The 20,908-nt window shown below is 38.4% G+C and overlaps 1 protein-coding gene across 12 annotated transcripts in view; it reads left to right on the plus strand.

Moving 5' to 3' along the window:
- The window catches only part of hectd1 (HECT domain containing 1), a 32,948-nt gene that overhangs the window by 9,760 nt on the left and 2,280 nt on the right, over window positions 1-20,908 (plus strand). The window contains exons 9-40 of one of the 12 annotated variants that reach the window (XM_084393499.1): window positions 56-170; window positions 735-909; window positions 1,028-1,166; window positions 1,262-1,432; window positions 1,549-1,771; window positions 1,919-2,182; window positions 2,270-2,346; window positions 2,738-2,872; window positions 2,977-3,123; window positions 3,226-3,320; window positions 3,496-3,601; window positions 3,708-3,842; window positions 3,947-4,086; window positions 4,237-4,560; window positions 4,656-4,822; window positions 5,391-5,591; window positions 6,834-7,658; window positions 10,408-10,629; window positions 10,865-11,043; window positions 11,363-11,519; window positions 12,093-12,315; window positions 12,414-12,468; window positions 12,780-12,962; window positions 13,341-13,554; window positions 13,643-13,725; window positions 13,920-14,047; window positions 14,133-14,334; window positions 14,932-15,069; window positions 15,172-15,779; window positions 15,930-16,008; window positions 18,978-19,071; window positions 19,284-19,434. In XM_084393499.1, coding sequence (XP_084249625.1) covers window positions 56-170; window positions 735-909; window positions 1,028-1,166; window positions 1,262-1,432; window positions 1,549-1,771; window positions 1,919-2,182; window positions 2,270-2,346; window positions 2,738-2,872; window positions 2,977-3,123; window positions 3,226-3,320; window positions 3,496-3,601; window positions 3,708-3,842; window positions 3,947-4,086; window positions 4,237-4,560; window positions 4,656-4,822; window positions 5,391-5,591; window positions 6,834-7,658; window positions 10,408-10,629; window positions 10,865-11,043; window positions 11,363-11,519; window positions 12,093-12,315; window positions 12,414-12,468; window positions 12,780-12,962; window positions 13,341-13,554; window positions 13,643-13,725; window positions 13,920-14,047; window positions 14,133-14,334; window positions 14,932-15,069; window positions 15,172-15,779; window positions 15,930-16,008; window positions 18,978-19,071; window positions 19,284-19,434 — 6,155 coding nt within the window. The remainder of the gene's footprint in view (window positions 1-55; window positions 171-734; window positions 910-1,027; window positions 1,167-1,261; window positions 1,433-1,548; window positions 1,772-1,918; window positions 2,183-2,269; window positions 2,347-2,737; window positions 2,873-2,976; window positions 3,124-3,225; window positions 3,321-3,495; window positions 3,602-3,707; window positions 3,843-3,946; window positions 4,087-4,236; window positions 4,561-4,655; window positions 4,823-5,390; window positions 5,592-6,833; window positions 7,659-10,407; window positions 10,630-10,864; window positions 11,044-11,362; window positions 11,520-12,092; window positions 12,316-12,413; window positions 12,469-12,779; window positions 12,963-13,340; window positions 13,555-13,642; window positions 13,726-13,919; window positions 14,048-14,132; window positions 14,335-14,931; window positions 15,070-15,171; window positions 15,780-15,929; window positions 16,009-18,977; window positions 19,072-19,283; window positions 19,435-20,908) is intronic. The other 11 variants (XM_084393504.1, XM_084393506.1, XM_084393503.1 and 8 more) reach the window with 11 other exon arrangements.

Genomic DNA, 20,908 nt, shown 5'->3' on the forward strand with positions numbered 1-20,908 from the left:
TATACATGTTTTTTAACACATTCTATTTCTTTTATGGCAAATGTTTTCCCAATAGACTTTACTGCGCCATGGAGCCAACCCTGACCTGAGAGATGAAGATGGAAAAACTCCATTAGACAAAGCTAGAGAAAGGGGACACAGTGAGGTTGTAGCAATTCTCCAGTCACCTGGTGAGTCCATCAGCTTTTATCTTCACTTCATGACATTTCGGTTAACCACTGGTATTGGTCACATCAATAAAATATGAGGGTTGTTTCCCTTTTGCTATTTGAAAGTAAATGCTTCAGGAGAATAAAGCTAAAGTGTTTGTTAAAATACTTTTTATATGAGTGTATTTATACTTAGTATGCAGAGGCTATTGTAAACTATTTGTATTGTTATATTGTATGATAATTTTTCCTGAAAAATGTCAATGTCAGGCCATACGGTGCAATCAGAACATTGCCTTTGTCATTTAAGAATCACAAATCAGTCAGACACCGCAGTATTGGCTAAACCAATAGTGTGAATTTGGGACAGAGTAGGTTGTTTGGACAACCAATGGCAGATGAGGGAGTGTTTGGAAAGCCCTGTTTAAAAACTATTGTTTTTGCACTTCTTTGTGGTGACACTGGTGGCATAGAAATGACACCCTTGTCCTTTAATGCAGTCACTCACCATTCATTTCATAATGGTGACTTCCATGGGATTTTTAGATTTTTCAAATAAAGAGTTTCTTGTTATGTGTGATGTAGGAGACTGGATGTGCCCCGTCAACAAGGGGGATGACAAGAAAAAGAAGGATATTAATAAAGAAGAGGAAGAGGGCAGTGAGCCGAAAGGTGACCCTGAGATGGCACCTATCTACCTGAAAAGGCTCCTCCCAGTATTTGCACAGACCTTTCAGCAAACCATGCTGCCTTCAATAAGGTGAGGGGTTCATGTGGACCATCAGTGCTGAAGTACATTTTCAAAAAAAAAAAAAAAAAAAACCCTTTAGTGCTATGTTTTGCATTTTGGATAACAGTTTGTATCATCTCTTTCACAGAAAAGCCAGTTTAGCTCTGATCAGAAAGATGGTGCACTACAGTTCTGAAGTTCTACTTAAGGAAGTGTGTGACTCTGATGCTGGACACAACTTGCCCACTGTACTTGTGGAGATCACTGCGACTGTCCTGGATCAGGAGGTCAGATAATTTAGTCTTTCCCTCTTGATGATCTTTTTTTAAATTTAATAGGGCTAAAGTTAAGTCTTACTGACCTTTCTACTCCTCTCTCACAGGATGATGATGATGGTCACCTGCTGGCACTTCAGATCATTAGGGACCTAGTGGATAAGGGAGGTGACGTGTTTTTAGATCAGCTGGCCAGACTGGGTGTCATTAATAAGGTGTCCACTCTGGCAGGACCCACGTCAGATGACGAAAATGAGGAAGAGGCCAAACCTGAGAAGGTCTGAATCAACTTAGTTCAGATTCATGTCTTTATTGTTGTGCAATTATTTTGTCAAAAAAAATTCTTGCAAATATTTAGAAATTGCTCTGAAGTTGATCTTTGTCTATTTTCTAGGATGATGAACCACAAGAGGATGCCAAAGAGATCCAGCAGGGGAAGCCCTACCACTGGAGAGACTGGTCCATCATCAGAGGCAGGGACTGCCTTTATATCTGGAGTGACGCAGCTGCTTTGGAGCTCTCCAATGGAAGCAATGGTTGGTTCCGCTTCATCCTGGATGGTAAACTGGCCACCATGTACTCCAGTGGAAGTCCAGAGGGTGGCTCTGATAGTTCGGGTAGGTCCCCTGCACACAGACTCCTTGATCAATGAAAAAACAAAATTAGTTCCTGACATCAGTTGAATAAATTTGATTTCTTTGTTAAATTATGATTGACTCCTATGTGCTCTAATAGCTGATGCTTGCTTTCCCTCCTTCCTGTAGAGAGCAGAAGTGAGTTTCTGGAGAAGCTGCAGCGTGCCAGGAGTCAGGTCAAACCAGTGACATCAAGCCAGCCCATTCTGTCCACACAAGGTCCCACCAAACTCACTGTGGGCAACTGGTCTCTCACTTGTCTGAAAGAGGGTGAGATTGCCATCCATAACTCAGATGGCCAGCAGGCCACCATCCTCAAAGAGGACCTACCAGGCTTTGTGTTTGAGTCGAACCGAGGCACTAAGCACTCTTTCACAGCAGAAACCTCTCTAGGTAAGTTTGGAATAATAGATTAAAAGCATCGGTTTTGTCTGTATGTTTCCTAAGTTACTCAATTATTGGTGCCTCTGTTTGTTACAGGGTCCGAGTTTGTTACTGGCTGGACTGGTAAGCGAGGAAGAAAACTTAAATCCAAATTGGAAAAAACTAAACAGAAGGTATGATTACTGAACATTCATTTCATCCTTTAGAGCTTGACTCATAGTTTTGACCATGCCTATTTGAGCCATGGTTGCACAACTGTTCAAAGTTTGAGGTCTTCATTTCACATGATCCTTCCAAAATCATTCTGTTATGCTGATTTGCTGCTCAAGAGACATTGAAATTTATGGAAACCACGATGCATTAGAATTCTTTATGAACATAAAGTTCAAAAGAATAGCATTTATTTGATTTAGAAACCTTTTGTAACATTATAAATGTCTTCACTGTCACTTTGATCAATTGAATACACCCTTGCTTAAAAAAATTACACTGACCCCAAACTTTTAAACGGTAGTGTATTGCATAAAATTCCTCAACATTCTTTTTCCACCTCTGTGTCTGTAGGTGAAAACCATGGCCAGAGATCTGTACGACGATCACTTCAAGGCTGTGGAGAGTATGCCAAGAGGGGTAGTGGTCACTCTGAGAAACATAGCCACCCAGCTAGAGTCTGCTTGGGAGTTGCATACTAACAGACAGGTATAATTATGTGAAACTTTGTCACAGTTTATTTTAGCTTCCGTGTAGTTGAGGTCAAAAAGAAAACAACGGTGAGTAAGATTTTGTTGCTTTTTTCCCCTCAGTGTATTGAAGGTGAAAACACATGGCGAGACCTCATGAAAACAGCTCTGGAGAATTTAATAGTCGTTCTCAAAGACGAGAACACCATTTCTCCATATGAAATGTGCAGCAGTGGCCTCGTGCAAGCACTTTTTACTGTCCTCAGCAATGTGAGTCACACATTCACAACTACATTACTGTCAGTTGTAAACATGTCAACTTTTATTCCCAATACTCATTACTCTTACTTTATTTACATGTTTGCGTCACAGAGTGTGGAACTAGACGTGAAACATGATTGTAAGCCTCTGATGGAAAGAATAAATGTGTTCAAGACTGCGTTTACTGAAAATGAAGATGACGAAAGGTAAAGTATATCTTGCATTAGACATAAGGTCATTGTGTCCTACCCAGGCGCTGCATGCAAAAGTGATCTCTTCCCTATATATCTAAGTCTCAACCAGCAAGTTATTTTTCTGGTTTGGACATGTTGAGCAAATTTGTTTTTGTTTGTCATACATTTAATTGTTTCTGTCCTCCAGCCGACCCGCAGTTGCCTTAATCCGCAAACTGATAGCAGTGTTGGAGTCAATAGAGCGGCTACCTCTACACTTATATGATACACCAGGCTCAACGTATAATTTACAGGTCAGTCTCTATGTTTGGATGTGTATTTTTAGTTTGGTGCTTGTGAAACTGTGACATCTTTCATTATGAATTGTCATTTCATTGAAATCTTTTTCTGTCGTGTTAGATACTGACAAGGAGGTTACGCTTCCGCTTGGAGCGTGCTCCAGGTGAAACGGCCCTGATTGATCGTACTGGTAGAATGCTAAAGATGGAGCCGCTGGCCACTGTTGAGTCACTGGAGCAGTATCTGCTCAAGATGGTAGGAAAGCTTTTTTGTTTATTTCTACTGTTCCATATTTACTTGGCTGTATCCCCACAGGTATCTGAGAAAAGATCATAACTTTGTCTCCTCCCTTTCCCCAGGTGGCCAAGCAGTGGTATGACTTTGACAGGTCTTCATTCATCTTTGTTAGAAAGCTCAGAGAGGGCCAGAGCTTCATCTTCAGGCACCAACATGACTTTGACGAGAATGGAATTGTGTACTGGATCGGCACCAACGCGAAGTGAGCAGATTTGTCTTTTTTGCACGACCAATTTTAATTAAAACCTATTTGAATGATCAACAAAGATCATTCTCATATTCTGAACCACAATATGACCCATTTAGAAAAAATTATGCATAAGGAAGTTAATCCTTTTCTGTTTGTCCACAGGACTGCGTATGAATGGGTGAACCCTGCTGCTTATGGATTAGTGGTTGTGACCTCCTCCGAGGGCAGAAACTTGCCTTATGGCCGACTTGAAGACATCCTGAGCAGAGACAGCTCAGCCCTCAACTGTCACACCAACGATGATAAAAACGCATGGTTTGCCATTGACCTTGGTTTATGGGTCATCCCTTCTGCGTACACACTTCGCCACGCTCGTGGATACGGTCGATCCGCCCTCCGGAATTGGGTATTTCAAGTGTCCAAAGATGGTCAGAACTGGATGACACTCTACACGCATGTGGATGACAGCTCTCTCAATGAGCCAGGGTATGTGTGTTATAACCAGTATTCTGGAGAATGCTATTATTGCTTTTTTTGTTTTGTTTTTGTGCACCTACTTATGACTCATGTTACTGCATTAGGTCGACAGCCACTTGGCCTCTGGATCCATCCAAAGATGAGAAGCAGGGCTGGAGACACATTCGTATTAAACAGATGGGGAAGAATGCCAGCGGACAAACACACTACCTCTCCCTGTCTGGTCTAGAGATCTATGGCACTGTTACTGGTGTGTGTGAGGACCAGCTGGGTAAGTGCCAATCATTTCTAATACTACTTTTGTCATATTGTAATTTAATTATAATATTTATGCTTACTCAAGAGCTGTTTCTTGTCCGTATGTGATTGACCTAATTGCAGTAATCTTACGCCATTGTTTTGTTTTGTTTTTCTGTTGTGATTTGGTTCCCAAAGCACCATAATTGCAACATTTGAAGATTCAGTAATGTGCTACTACATATTTCACCAAACACTAAGTTTGGCTTTAAAGTTGCGACGTGAAGGAAGTAGTTAAAGATCTGATTATTCATATTGTGATGTACAGCCGAGTGAAACTGATTATTGAAAAGATAATTATTTATTTTTTTTAGATCAAAGACAATAATAATTTACATTTCATGCCAACTTTAAAAAGACATCTTTCATCATGACAGTATTGGATTATGATTAACATATGAACTGGAAGTCTTTAAAAGAGAGCTCTTTAGTAAACATATTTTAATTTGTCTAAAGTATCACAAAAGAAAAATGACCATCCTTAATTGCATGCTTTTTTTTTAATTTGAGGTTGCTTTGTCTCTGCTCATGTTTCCAATCAGCCAAGGTTTGTTCTGCATTGTCAGGTAAAGCAGTGAAGGAGGCAGAGGCCAACTTGAGACGACAGCGCCGTCTCTTTCGCTCTCAGGTGATGAAGTACATCGTTCCAGGTGCACGGGTGGTGCGTGGCATTGACTGGAAGTGGAGGGACCAGGATGGCAATCCTGCTGGAGAGGGCACTGTGACCGGAGAGGCCCATAATGGTGAGGATTGGAGTCACTTCTGTGGCTCGTAGTGTGTGCATCCAACCGTTGGTAGCTTGTGTAGGACAGCGCAATGTGTAATGCTTATGCCATAGCAGATTTCTGTTCAGCGGTTTTCAAGGCATCACTGCATCGGACCACTACATGAAAAGTGCATTACTGGCCAATCAACAATGGAGTTCAGTGGTACTTCAGTGTTTAAGGGAAACAAATTGTGAACATCAAGTGCATTTGCATGTTTTAGAGCTTTCTGCAGCAAATCCATCAAAAGTGAGGGGGGAGATGGAGTTACCCATTACTGACGTTCACACAATAAAACAACTAAAGTTAAATCACATTTGGAGTTGTTTTCCCATCTTGCCTCAGAGCGACTGTTTTCAGACCAGCCCTTTTTATTTTCAAGTGACTTCACAAATGCTTTGTGTATTTAAAGAATATTAAACTGTGAAGGGGTTGATCTGAAACTAGTCTTTTTCCCCCTGTGTTTACTTCCTTATATGGTGCTTTCCTCTTGCTTCTATTCTGCATGAAGAAATGATAAAAAACGATCTGTTTCACACTCTGAAGTTCAATGATACGTGTTAGATTACTACTTTTTGCTCTCTGCAACTGTCATTCCATACTTTTTTGTTTTTGTTAGTTTGCTATTTTGAAGTGCAACCTTTATCCCTCCCCCCCAACTTAACAGGTAACATTTTTACATATCCTACTCGTAATATCTTAAGCATCCACTCTGTTGCTATTGATTCTTTGGGCAGCCATGTTTCAGTGTGTAAAACAGCCTTTTTAACCTGTCTCCATCAGTCAAGCCAAGTGCATGTTGATGTCACAATTTGCAAGCTCCGAAAGAACTCCATTGCAAATGTATTTGACACTGACCGAAATGATTCTTCTGTTCTTTTTCTTAAGTGGCTTCGTAGCTTGGCATTTGCAAAATTCTACTGCTTTTTTTTGTTTTTTAATTTGTCATTTTCTGTGCTTCATGTTTCTACCTCACTGCTTCACCTGGACCAGAGTGATTTGGGTGTCCTCTTAGACGATCGTCAGTAGTATGAATATGAATTTAATAGGTTTGGCAGAGATGCAAAGCTAAATTTGACCTCATCCAATGGTCTTGGTTTATTCTGTTGTTTCTGGTCCAGTGTCAAGCAAAAGCTGTTGTCTTTGACTTGCTGCTGTCTCTCTCTGCTCTCTTGCTGGGTCTCACCCGTTCATATCCCCCCTCCCTCCCCCACTTTCCAGGCTGGATTGATGTCACCTGGGATGCCGGTGGCTCAAACTCGTATCGTATGGGTGCGGAAGGGAAGTTTGACCTCAAGCTTGCGCCAGGGTACGACCCTGAGTCAGCGCCGTCACCCAAACCTGTCTCATCCACTGTTGCAGGCACACCGCAGTCCTGGAGCAGCCTGGTGAAAAATAACTGCCCAGACAAGGGTGGCTCATCCTCCACAGCGGGGGCCAGTTCCTCCAGCCGCAAGGGTAGTAGCAGTTCGGTGTGTAGCGTGGCCAGCAGCAGCGATTTAAGCCTCAGTTCCACCCGAGTGGAGCGCAGGGTCGAGAGCCTGTTGGAGCAGGGAGTAAGCATCGTCGGAGGGCCCCCGGGGGCGGAGGGCCAAGAACCGATAGTTGTGCTTTCCTCTGCAGAGGGTGGCTCCGTCTCCAGCACCAGCACACTAACGGCGGACACGGGAAGCGAAGGCGGCGAACGTAAAACACCAGCACCCGATGGCACTTCGACCGCTATCTCTATGGGAATCGTGAGCGTGAGCTCTCCTGACGTCAGCTCGGTTTCAGAGTCATCTAGTAAGGACGCTGCATCCCAGAGGCCCTTGTGCTCTGCCACCAGCGCGCGGCTGTCCGTCAGCTCACTGTTGGCAGCTGGAGCGCCCATGAGCTCCAGTGCCAGTGTCCCCAACTTGTCCTCCCGCGAGGCCAGCTTGATGGAGTCGTTCGTCCGCAGGGCGCCCAACATGTCTCGCACCAATGCCACCAACAACATGAACCTGAGCCGAAGCAGCAGCGATAACAACACTAACACGCTGGGGCGCAATGTCATGAGCACTGCCAGTGAGTATCTTCAACTCCCCATTCTTTTAAGAGCCAGTGCTTGGGTTTAGATCAGTGGTTTTCAGCTTTTTAGTCTCCATAGCCCACCAGTGTTCACAATATTATTTGTAGGCCCCTAGAGCAGTTTTGTTATTAGAACTTAATTTGACCTTTGGGCCCTGCTAATTACTGTAAATTAAAAGTGTTATAATTAAATATTACATTGAATAGCTCATATTATTAATTGAAATAAAATGACATTTCCAGACTTAAGTAGTTTTAGGAGCAGAATGTTCTGAAGTGTTTTCACTCTTTTTAACCAATGAATTTACATGACTCTTCCAGTCAGTCGTGATTTACTGGATTTTATTACTCAATTTCTACCCGATAAAATATTTTGGAGCTTGGCATAACTAGTCAAATGTATATTCATTATAAAATGGCCATGGAGTCTTAAGATTTATTAATTAATATAAATGTACACTTTTCCGGATCTACAAATCACTAGGGGTGACCCCGATTCCCCGAATAGTCGAAGATTCGATGCTTCAATAGAAGGAGCCTGATTCGACTACCAATCTCACGATCGAATCTTCGCTGAGGTGTTTTGAAACGGGATCATGCCATTTTGGCTATATGGGGGTGCTCAACGTCTGATTTCACATCTAACTACCGGTTTTCTGACAATAAGTTAATATACAGCCTATTATGATAATGCTGTAAATAAAAATGTGAAAATAAGCTTTTAATAAATATTTTTAATGTGCGTGAATAAATCCAACCACCCCTGTGACAAATTTAAGTTTCACTTTCGATCCGTGACCGACAGAGGAGCGTCTTGGCGGCAGGGATTTAAATCTTTAAAAATTTCTGGGATAAGAAAATCTGAAGTGTGGATGCACACCATCAGAAAGGATATTCTCAAAGGCTGGATTTAGCATCAGGAAAACCATGATTGCACTTCTGCTGGCCAACGTTAACAAGTTGGTTTTCCTCCGGACATTCTAAAACGCTTAACGCGAAAAAGGGCACTTTAACGTGGCTTAATGTATATTAAGACAGTGGTGTTAAAAGACCAAACTCAAAGAACATACTAAGCATACTATGTACAGAAAAGCAGATGAACGCAGAATATGAACGCAACGCGTTTTCTTTATAATAACGGTTTTCTATGGGAGGGAAATGCTTAACGTGTAATTAAATGCATTGTGTTCATATTCTGGGCTTATCTGCTTTTCTGTAGGCTATTTAGTATGCTTTATTAATAAGGTGTGGACAGAATTTGATCTTTTAATATGTCTTAGGATATCAAGCCGTTAAGCGTTTTTCGCATACAATTTGAAAAGACTCAAACAGACACAGAGTGGACACTGGATTTTTTTCTCTCGATCAGGTAGGGTACAAGTGATTTTGAAACATATCAACCGGTTCTAATTTGATTTTTGGATTCTGTGAACCTTTAGCTAAAAAGACTGCCACTCCAGTTTAGCGTTTATTGTTGTCTCTGCAGTTAAAAAGACTAAGTTGACAATTCTGGCTATACTTTCGTTATTTTAATAATTTTTTTATTTTTTGATCACTCATGGTTATTTAATTTAACTATTTGTGGCTTGTATCTTGAATATATGTTCCCCTGCACTTTAGGCTTTTTGCACACATTTGTTCTGCACCTTGTGACTTGGTTCCTTGTGACTTCTGTTCTAAATTAATTCTGTAAATTTAGTTGTTGATTATTTTTTTGGTGCATCGATGTTGCGCTGTACTTAGAGCCTTCTCGCACAGGCAATTTAGCCGACATGTGAAATGCAAATCCTGTCTGCAGTGTGGCCTTTCTGCAGTTATGTTATTTCTTAGTTTTATTGATCCAACATGTTTTTATACATTTTCTTCTACAGTATATCTTTGTGTGTTCTGTACATCGTGGCTTTAAAATGTTAAAGGCCCGTCCCCTCCCCACCACACACATGATTCGACTATTAGTTGACTATAGGCAAGGCTTGACGATTCTGATTCAACTATGAAAATCCTTAGTTTGGGGACACACCCCTACAAATCACACACTTAAATTTATATTAAGGTTTTTCTGTATATATATATATATATATATATATATATATATATATTTATTATTATTATTATTATTATTATTATTATTATTATTATTATTATTATTATTATTATTATTATTATATATATATTTTTTTTTTTTTTTTTTAAGAAACAAACAGTTGTTGAGAGAGTGAATAAATATCTTGATTAAGCTTATTTTAATGCTTTCAATTATTTTGTCATCTTGAGGCCCTGGCCTTCCTGTTTGAGAACCACTGTTTAGATGTCCTTTTAGCTTTATTAATGACGAACTTAAATGCAGGCTTATTATATTTGTTAATCATACGGCAAATGTTCTCCGAAAAATTATAGTCATTGTTGCCTTAGAATTGCACTCGGAAACATGCAAGTATAGAAGAGAGATGGTAGTATTTGCAAGGCAATACTATTTAATCTGTAAGCTTGTCTTGTCTTTTTCAGGATATTTTAGTCCTTATTATGTAATAGCACTCATTTTGTTGAATTTATTTTTGAGTAACATCCTGCTCCAGAGTATTTAACTGTTCTGTGAATATTAACAGGACTCTAATATTGGCCATGATTTGCATACTGCAGCCATTTGAAGCATGTTTAGTTTGTAGAGCAAGCTTCTTTTTTTTTTGTTACCTGCTTTTTTTTTTTTTTTTGGAGACTAATCACAGTTTTTGGGTTTTGTTTGCAGCTTCTCCTCTTATGGGTGCGCAGAGCTTTCCTAACCTTACAACCACTGGTACCACCTCAACTGTTACAATGTCCACCTCCATAGTAACCAGCAGCAATAATGTAGCCACGGCAACTACAGGTTTGTCCGTCGGCCAGTTGCTCAGTAACACGCTGACGACCAGCCTGACCTCTACTTCTAGTGAGAGTGACACAGGTCAGGAGGCTGAGTTTTCACTCTATGGTAGGCCATGTTACATTTATTATACACTCTCTTTTCCCTCACCCTCAATTGTTCTAGTACATCCCCTTCCTCAGCCCGTTTTATTTTTATTTTTTTTAAAGATTAATCTCTAATTTGATGTTTTTGCTTATTACTAAACTAATTACTCAGTCTTGTCCTCTAAATTCATCTCCTTGATCAATTTATTTTTTTTATATGAAGGCTGATATATTTTCATTGCCTTTCTTCCGCTCAGACTTCCTGGACAGTTGTCGGGCCAACACATTGCTTGCCGAGTTAGATGACGAGGAAGACTTGCCAGAGCCAGATGATGACGATGATGAGAATGAGGATGACAATCAGGAAGAACAGGAGTATGAGGAAGTTCTGGTACGGTCCAGGGTCAACCTTGGTTACCACGTTCATATTCATAGGGTAAAACCTGTTGTAGTTTCAATAATAGTACAGTGGAAATCCTTTATTTTTGGTTTTCTTCGCGTTCTCCTCTCTGGTTACTTGAAATTTCGTGTTTTAATTTTTTTTAATTTGGTGAACAGTGTTTTTGTTTTTCTTCTTTTGGCTAAGAATGTATTTGGTGTTCCAGGTTTTTTTTGTTTTGTTTTTGTTTTCCAGCATGTTTCCTCTGTGTAGCATGTCTTTGGTTAGGTGATATATGTGTTTCACATTTGCAAACTGTTGAGCATTATATGTAAGAGAGCTTTACCACTTTGCTTTTTCAATGGTGGCCTGAAAGGAGGAAGAGGAGTATGAAACCAAAGGGGGTCGGCGCAGGACATGGGACGACGACTTTGTGCTAAAGAGACAGTTTTCTGCTTTAGTACCTGCATTTGACCCTAGACCAGGCCGTACCAACGTCCAGCAAACTACTGACCTGGATATCCCTCCACCAGGTACTGGTGACACTGTAGAAAGGGGATAAATTCCCACACTGTTGGCTGCAGTGTTATTTTAATATTATTTATATACTATTCTAGTGTTTACAAAAAAAAAAAAACAATTCTAAATATTAATATTTTAATTTTACTTTGTCATTTTTCTAATTTGCTTTTGCCGTTTTTATTACTTTTTTATATTTAGCTTTAAGTACTAAAATTACCAAAAAATCTTACATTTTAAGTTTTTCATCTAATATTTTATTTCAGTTAATGTAAATAATTATTTAATCGTTTTAGCTTGTTAATGGGTTAGTTCACCCGAAATTTTTTATTCTGTCATCATTTACTCACTCAAGTTGTTCCAAACTTGAATGGATTTCTTTTGGATATTTTGAAGAATATGGGTAACCAAACAGTTGATGGAAGTCATTGACTTGACTTCCATTGTATGGAGGAAAACAAAGTACATGACAGATTTAAAATTTTTGGGTGAACTATCCCTTTAATAACAACACTGGTTGCCTGCTGAGTCAAACACAGTAATCCATTGTGATTTTTCATGGCAAAACTCATGTTTAATGTGTACAGGTACACCTCGCTCAGAGGTACAAGAGGAGGTGGAGTGCACGCCTTCACCCCGTCTGGCTCTCATCCTGAAAGTAGCAGGTCTAGGGACTACACGAGAAGTAGAGCTACCTCTCACCAACTACAAGTCCACCATTTTCTATTATGTCCAAAAGCTTCTCCAACTCTCATGCAATGGTGCTATTAAACCTGACAAGCTTAGACGCATCTGGGAACCTACATATACGTGAGTCTAACGTTTTACAGTTGTTTTTAGTATTCAAACTTTTTTTGTAGTGCTTTTCCCCCAGATGTCTGTTAACAAACATTGGTTTTTTTTTGTAGGATAATGTACAGAGAATTGAAGGACTCTGACAAAGAAAGAGAGAGTGGAAAGATGGTAATAACACGTTTTTAATGTTTCTCCTCCACACTATCTCTCTCTACCTATCTTCCTTTCATTCACTCTCTTTGGCTCATTAAAATCTTGGCTGTGATTTTTCTGTGGCTGTCCCCAATGTGTAAATGCCCCTTCTCAGTAAGTTGTCTCAGACGTCACTAACCTTAAAGCCAGAAGACTGTGAAATGACCCCAGTGGTATCTATTGTTAAATGCACGGGCCTCTCTAGTGGTTAAACCTACTGTAATGCATGTGTATTGCGTGAGACTTTACAATCAGGAAAGACCAACATTTGGTTCTTCCTGTTGTAGGGTTGCTGGTCTGTAGAGCATGTGGAACAGTACCTTGGCACAGATGAATTACCAAAGAATGACTTGATAACCTACATGCAGAAGAATGCAGACTCAACTTTCCTGCGCCACTGGAAATTAACCGGCTCTAATAAAAGTATTAGGAAAAACAGAAATTGTTCGCAGCTCATAGCTGCATACAAGGTATAGAATGCCATCGGATGTGCATATATATCTGTACATACCATCTTTATTTTCCCTTTTATACTTTAAGTATTTTTTCTCTTTCTTGCTTGACTGTCACTTGTGTAGCCACCTGTTAGACAGTTGTTGCTGTCCTTTTGTAAATTCTATTGCCTAAATGGGTGTAAATGTGCCATGAAAGTTTTTAGCTGTCATTGTGGACTTTGTTCTCTATTTGCTTTGATTTTTAAATTTTTGTTGTCGTCTTTGGCCATAAACTATATAATTTTGTAAGAATTTAGTAATTGCGTTGTTATAGGTATGTTGTGATGATGATAAAAAGGTTGGGAGGAAAAAATATGGGTAGTTTGTGTTAACAGTTCTTACATGGGTTTACAGGACTTCTGTGAGCGTGGCTGCAGATCTTCAGGCCTGAGTTCAGGGACTTTGTCCGCCACACAGAGCTGTGACATCCTGAGTGCTGCACGTGAGCAGGCTCAGGCCAAGGCGGGTTCAGGCCAGAGTGCCTGCAGCGTAGAGGACGTACTGCAGCTCCTTCGCATCCTCTTCACCATCGGAGGAGAACCTTCATCCGGCCGCACACTACAGGAAGGTAAGGAGTGCATTCTCAGAGCATTGTCTTGAACCAGTTGTTTATGCTTCCATTTTTATGCATTTATAAGTCACATTTATTTGTGTAGATGTGGAAGAGCTACAGTTCAATGCATCACCTGAGGAATTCACCAGCAAAAAAATTACAACCAAAATCCTGCAGCAGATCGAGGTAATCTGACGTGTTTGTAGTTTTATTTATGCATGTTATACATTGTAGATGCAGTACAGGTCAAGAGTCAGGTCTGTATGATTTTTTTTTTTTTATAGAAATCATTACTTGTATTCTTCTAGGATGCATTAAATTGATCAAATGCCACAGTAAAGACATTTATAATGTTACAAAAGATTTCATTGTCTTTTTAGGAGCCACTGGCCCTGGCTAGCGGGGCTCTCCCAGACTGGTGTGAGCAGTTAACCAGCAAGTGTCCTTTCCTCATACCCTTTGAAACCCGGCAGCTTTATTTTACATGCACTGCGTTTGGAGCCTCCAGGTCTGTGCTTGCAGTTTTCAAAGAGATCTTTACTTCATTCATACAAATCTGAAATGGCCGTTTGAGAATTTGCATCTCTCTCTAGGGCTATTGTCTGGCTCCAAAACCGAAGAGAAGCCACTATGGAGCGTTCCCGGCCATCCACAACAGTTCGCCGTGATGATCCCGGCGAGTTCCGTGTTGGTCGGCTCAAGCATGAGCGTGTCAAGGTGCCTCGTGGAGAGAGTATGATGGAGTGGGCTGAGAGTGTGATGCAGATACATGCTGACAGAAAGTCTGTACTGGAGGTAAACGCCACAACATAATGTTTGGGGAAAAAATAGTGGGGTCTAAAAGTCTGAGAGAGCTTGTGAAAGTGCTTCTGTTTTCATTACAAATTATGGTAACACTTTATTTTACAGTGTCCTTGTTACATGTATTTACTGTAGTAATAACTATAAATTATGCATTATTACAAGCAACTAACTCTTCACCAGCCCCCTATTCCTAACCCTATAGTAAGTTCATGTAGTTGAGCATTATTACTCAGTACTTCAATGTATAATTGCACTAACACAGACACCTTAAAATTGTTAATTTTGTCATGTCATATTTTGTACAGCATGATACAAGAGCATCTTGTACTTCAGTGGAAGCAATAACATCTGTACAAAGGAGTTCCATGGTCAATGTCACAATTTTTCATCAGTATTTCTTCTGTGAAGACGATGTTTTTACATTTTAATTCAGTTGTAATTAATTTTCTTTAATATATTAAGCCATCTTGTGGCCTCCTTGGCAGTTTGCTGAGGCCCTGCCAATAGTTGAGAACCTCTGCTCTAGAGCAGTGAAAATCCATCTCCGACTGTTTGATTAAGACTGATAATGATGGTTATCTTGCTCAGGTGGAGTTCCAGGGGGAGGAGGGCACTGGTCTTGGACCTACCCTGGAGTTCTATGCCCTTGTTGCTGCAGAGTTCCAGAGGACTTCCCTTGGTATCTGGCTCTGTGACGACGACTTCCCAGATGATGAGTCACGTCAAGTAAGTGCTTTACCACGTTTACCTGTTAACCACAAGGCTCTAGCCATAGGTATGAGACTGTTCTCAATTGGCTGATAAATTGACATTTTCATTGTTCATCAGGTGGATCTGGGTGGAGGCTTAAAACCACCTGGCTATTATGTGCAGCGTTCCTGCGGCCTTTTCCCTGCTCCCTTCCCTCAGGACAGCGATGAACTGGAGCGTATCACCAAGCTTTTCCTGTTCCTTGGCATCTTTCTGGCCAAATGCATCCAGGACAACCGTCTCGTTGACCTGCCCATATCCCAGCCTTTCTTCAAACTGCTCTGTATGGGTGACATCAAAAGCAACATGAGTAAGCTACTTTATCAAAACCATATTGAGTCGGACTGCCACTTCTCTGAAATCCAGTCTGAGGCTTCCACTGAGGATGGTCAGGACACATACTCGGTGGGTAGCTTTGATGAAGACTCCAAGTCCGAGTTTATCCTTGACCCACCCAAGCCCAAGCCACCAGCCTGGTATCATGGCATCTTGACATGGGAGGACTTTGAACTGGTGAATCCTCACAGAGCACGATTCCTAAAAGAGCTGAAGGCACTGTCAGTGAAGCGCAGGCAGATCCTGGGCAATAAGAGTCTGTCAGAGGATGAGAAGAACACACGGCTACAGGATCTCATGCTAAAGAATCCTATGGGCTCTGGCCCTCCACTTAGTGTAGAAGATCTTGGGTGAGATATGAATGTCACTTTGTATATTAATCAAGGAAATCAATATTGTGTGTTAATTCCTTGCTTGTTGCTGGGTATTTTATTTACATGTTTTATTTACATGTATGTTTATGTTGCTTATCTAAATTTCTTTGTTTTATTTGTTATTAGATTAAATTTCCAGTTCTGTCCATCATCCAAAGTACATGGCTTCTCATCGGTAGACTTGAAGCCCAATGGAGAAGATGAGGTACGTCACGTTTTTCAGACATGCAATGTAATGCCCTGTGTGTGTACTGTTATACAGTCTGCCTCTCTACAGTGAAAATGAAATCCTATTTTGTGGTTTCCATTATTTTGTGTATTTGTAGTTATGGCAATGCATTATTTGTACATATATTTGTATAGCAGGGCTGCATCACCCTTAGTACCAGTACTTCCTGCTGCCATCTTGATAAAATCACACTTCCTTATGGGATAGTCGGCAGGATGCTTGAATGAGATGAGGTTAAGTTTTGGGTCAATAAGATAGTATATTAGAAATTTGCTGATACCTATGGCCAATTATTCTGAATAATATCTACTAAAAGTTTGAACAAAATCCCAACTAATGCTGTAAACTATACAGAGAACCCTCTCATTTGGTACATTACAATAATATTAGAAGTTAAAATTAACAACAGAGCCCAAACTATTATATTCATCTGCTATTTATTTTCAGGTATAACTACTACACAAATAAGAACTCAAATGTTTGTATTCAACTCAGTTGTACATAAGGTAGTTTTCACAAACGCTTTTCTTCATGACAAATTTATTCAAACAAACATATAATTAACAGTATATAAGCTCCTCTCTAGTGTTTTTATAGCTAACTAAAGAACTGTGAACATTGGATAATTTTCCTGATTTAAATGCAGTTAAGTGACATTCTTCACAAGCATTTATTTTACATCTTTCCCTTGTTGAAACACTGAGCGATTACTTGAGACATGATTCATTTCAGTAAGTTGTACTGTATCTTTCAACATGCGTTCTGGTGTGCATTCATGTTTATTTTGTACTATAACTTGAATTAAAGTGGAAGACATGATAAAATTGACACAATTTGACAGCTGAGAATCATCAGAAGTACAAACATAAACATACAAGCATGAAGCACAAAGCGGTTTGCGATTATTTGATGGGAGGAGCTACAAATAACTTTTGGTGTAGGGGAAAACCCTGGACCTGGCAACCCTGGCTTGAACAAAGGGTGATTTCTGTGACGTTTTTTCCGCCCCTTTTGTTTGACAAGATATTATAAGCCCTGATAATCGGCAGTTTTTAATTGAAAATTGATTTTATTGGCCAATACAGATTGACCGATAGATCTGTGCATCCCTAATAGTGTTGTCAAAAATATCCATATTTCAGTATTATTGGAATATCTGAAACTATTCCAATACTCCTTTTCTGCGGTATCGATACACCAATATCAGCTGCACGTTTTTGCTCTCTTCTCTCCGACGGCGAATTGACACACTCATTCACGTGTCTCATTTGCTCTAGTTGAATAGTGTTGGTGTTACAAGGTCTGAATTTCAGTGTAGGGTTGCAAGTATTTCGCATAATTTTACTTAAAATGTATCTTTTTCCAGCACTTCAAAACTATAATATCATATTTATGTTATTTTTAATATGATGACCAACACATTTTTTGTTCATCCTTCAAAGATTGTCCTAAAACTAAACATTTTAAGATGTAGGAAAACTCTTATTTAAACACTTATTTAAAAATAATAATAAAAATAATTACCATTGTAAACAGTAGGATGCTTATTGGCTATTTTCACTCCCTAATATAAATATTTTTTCACTCGTTTTGCTTTTTAATTAACATGAAGGCATTATGAATGATAATAATTAAAGTTAATTTCATCTACACCCTCAATTAAGCTTAGTGCTTTATTGTCAGCCCCAGTGCTACCAGATATTTTTTGTAGAACTCAGTGGCTCTGGTGCTGCTGCCCTCAAATGTTAGTCTGGAGGCCTGTGAACTTAATGTAAAGATATTACAATGTTTTATTTTGTCTATTTATTATTAAAGAATTTGTCAGTATTAGTTATTTTGGGGAAAATTTGAATAATTGCTTTGCAAGCTGATTTAAGGTGTGCCCCAAAATGTTCTGCTTGCGCTCCTAAAATTTTCAGTCAGGGGCTACAGCGCTCCTAGTAAAAAAAGTTAGTCTGGAGCCCTGCAATTTATTAATTTGTTCTTATTTTATTACTGACAGTTTACTTTAGTTCAAAGTTTCAAATAAAGCCTCCCTGTGCTGTGTAAGATATTGCAACAAAATTATCCAAAGATTATGAGATGATAATAAAAATATCTATATGGCAGTTTTTCCCATGATATATATATATATATATATATATATATATATATATATATATATATATATATATATATGTATGTATATATATATATATGTGTATGTATCTATATATATATATATATATATATATATATATATATATATATATATATATATATGTGTATGTATATATATATATGTATATATATATATATATATATATATATATATATATATATATATATATATATATATATATATGTATATATGTGTATATGTGTATATATATATATATATATATATAATTTTTTTTTTTTTTTTTTTATTGAATTTAGAAATTCCAGTATAGTGACACTACTAATCCCTAATGTATTTCATTCAGCAAGGTTGCATTAAATTTATCAAAAGTGATAGACTTTTTTGATTGGAAACAAAACAAATATTTTTATATAAATGCTGTTTTGTATTGTATTGATAGAATCCTGTAAAAAATCTTGGTTTTATTAGAATGATTTCTGAATGATCATGTGATGCTGAAGAGTCAAGACTGCTGAAAATTCAGATTTCCTATCGCAGGAATAAATTACATTCTAATATATTAAGATACATATGTTTTTAAATTGTAATAATATTTCATAGTTATTGTTTTTATTGTATTTTTGATCAAATTAATGCAGCCTTGGTGAACGTAAGAAACTCATTAAAAAACTTTTGAACAGTAGTTTATATGTATGTAGGCCAAGTGGCAGAATTTGAAATGCACACTGCTTGCTTGGTATCTAATTATGTAATGCATTGTTTCTGGTGTCATCTTGTATAGAATAAGATATAAATGCTAAATATTCTGCTGTCCTCTCTTCAGATGGTCACCATGGACAATGCTGAGGACTATGTAGAGCTCATGTTTGACTTCTGCATGCACACAGGAATCCAGAAGCAAATGGAGGCCTTTAGAGGTATGACAAAATTGACAAAACTCTCATGCCTTGCACTTTAAATCCACTCAAGCTACACTCAGTGTGTACCAAGCGTACAAAAAAAAGTATGTGTAACTTGGCTGTTCAGATATCAGTATATTATGAATGACACTCATTACTACATTATGCATGTCAGTTCTAAATATGGTGCTAAGTGTGTAATGTCTTTTTTTTTCTTTTTTTTTATACAGAGGGCTTTAACAGAGTGTTCCCTATGGAGAAACTCAGCTCATTTAGTCATAAAGAGGTGCAAATGATCTTATGTGGCAACCAATCTCCATCCTGGACCGCTGAAGACATTGTCAACTACACAGAACCTAAACTTGGCTACACACGGGACAGGTAGACATTTACTATTATTTCTATTGCTCTACATTTTATGATGGCATACACTTCTTGGGTAGGTCTGTGATTTGTTTTTGTTTTTGTTTTTTATATGGGACCCGAAATGCATGTAAATCTATCGTTACAAAATTGCAGCATTTTAAATGGAAAAAGAACATGCATGTCTTGGTAATCATTAAGGATGCACCGATATGAAAATGTTGGCCATTACTGATAATTCTTTATATTTGAAAGCCGATAAATCTAAATCCAAATTTTAAATCATTTTTGAGAGCCTGATTACAAAAACAAAAGTCTCACCATTAAAAGTCGTGTCCCAAGCACATCAAACATGTATAGAAGCCTAGTTTGAACCAGTGTAAGTTTTAAAATGATTTTAAACTCCTATGGCCAACTTTCTTTATCCAAATTTTTTCTTTTAATTTTATAAATAAAATAATGCTGACAAGTCACTGTGCAACATTACTTGTAGAATAGCCTATGTGCGGACAATAATTCAATTATTTTTAATAAACCATATTGTTGATGAAAAAGATACAAGAAAAATATGTGCTAGTTATTTATAATGCATCAATGTTTTTGAAAAAGAAACATCTAAAATGAATATTACTGTTTTAAATAACAGCATTGCTGTTTAAGGTGCGTGCGCTGAAGAGCTGAATGAACACCAGGAAACTGAAGCGCTTTTTTAGTGGGTTTTGTTAGCTCAACCAAACGCATCCTATATGAGATTAATTCGATATTTATATAACATATATGTAATATTAACTTAAATCTGCACAAAATGATGCAAATGCACAAGTGAACTTGATTTAAGTTAGTTTTTCCCACAGGATTTTGTGAAACTGTTGTAGGTGGACCTCGGAAGAACATTTTGTGCAATTTAAAGTTTAATAAATTTGGTGCACTTTGAGTTCAAAATTAAGAGCTCCAACCCATGTTCAGTGTGCAAATTGAACAAAGAAAAAGCTGACTTGTACCTGGACTTTAACCTCTTTTTAGTTGTAATATAGTGTCTGTCTACATTACACTACATACTACTACTACTAATAAGAATAAGAATAATATCAATAATAATGTTATAATAATTTCTATATATGCAAGAGATTAACCCGTGAGCTTTTATTTTGACTGAAAGTCAAGCTTTTATTTTGGCAGATAACAAGTTTACAAACACGTCTCATTTAAAAATCTAGTGAAATTATGTAATCGTCAACTATGCAAATGTGGAAATAATGCATAACTGCGTTCCCAATTGCTCGCTAAACTGATAGTTCACTGCATTCATTCACTGTGAATCGGTAGAGAATCGAACCAGCAGGGCTGATCGTGTGAGAAAAGTGCTCTCACTTCTCTTTGCACAGCGCAAACAGACAGTCTTTTGCGCAAAACGCAACATTTAAAGACCTTTTATGTTGTTATGAGAAGTTAAAATATATTTTTGTGCCGCCACAGTGCAGTTAATAAATGG

The sequence above is a fragment of the Rutilus rutilus genome, assembly GCF_951802725.1.
Source record: "Rutilus rutilus genome assembly, chromosome: 21".
Lineage (NCBI taxonomy): Eukaryota > Metazoa > Chordata > Actinopteri > Cypriniformes > Leuciscidae > Rutilus > Rutilus rutilus.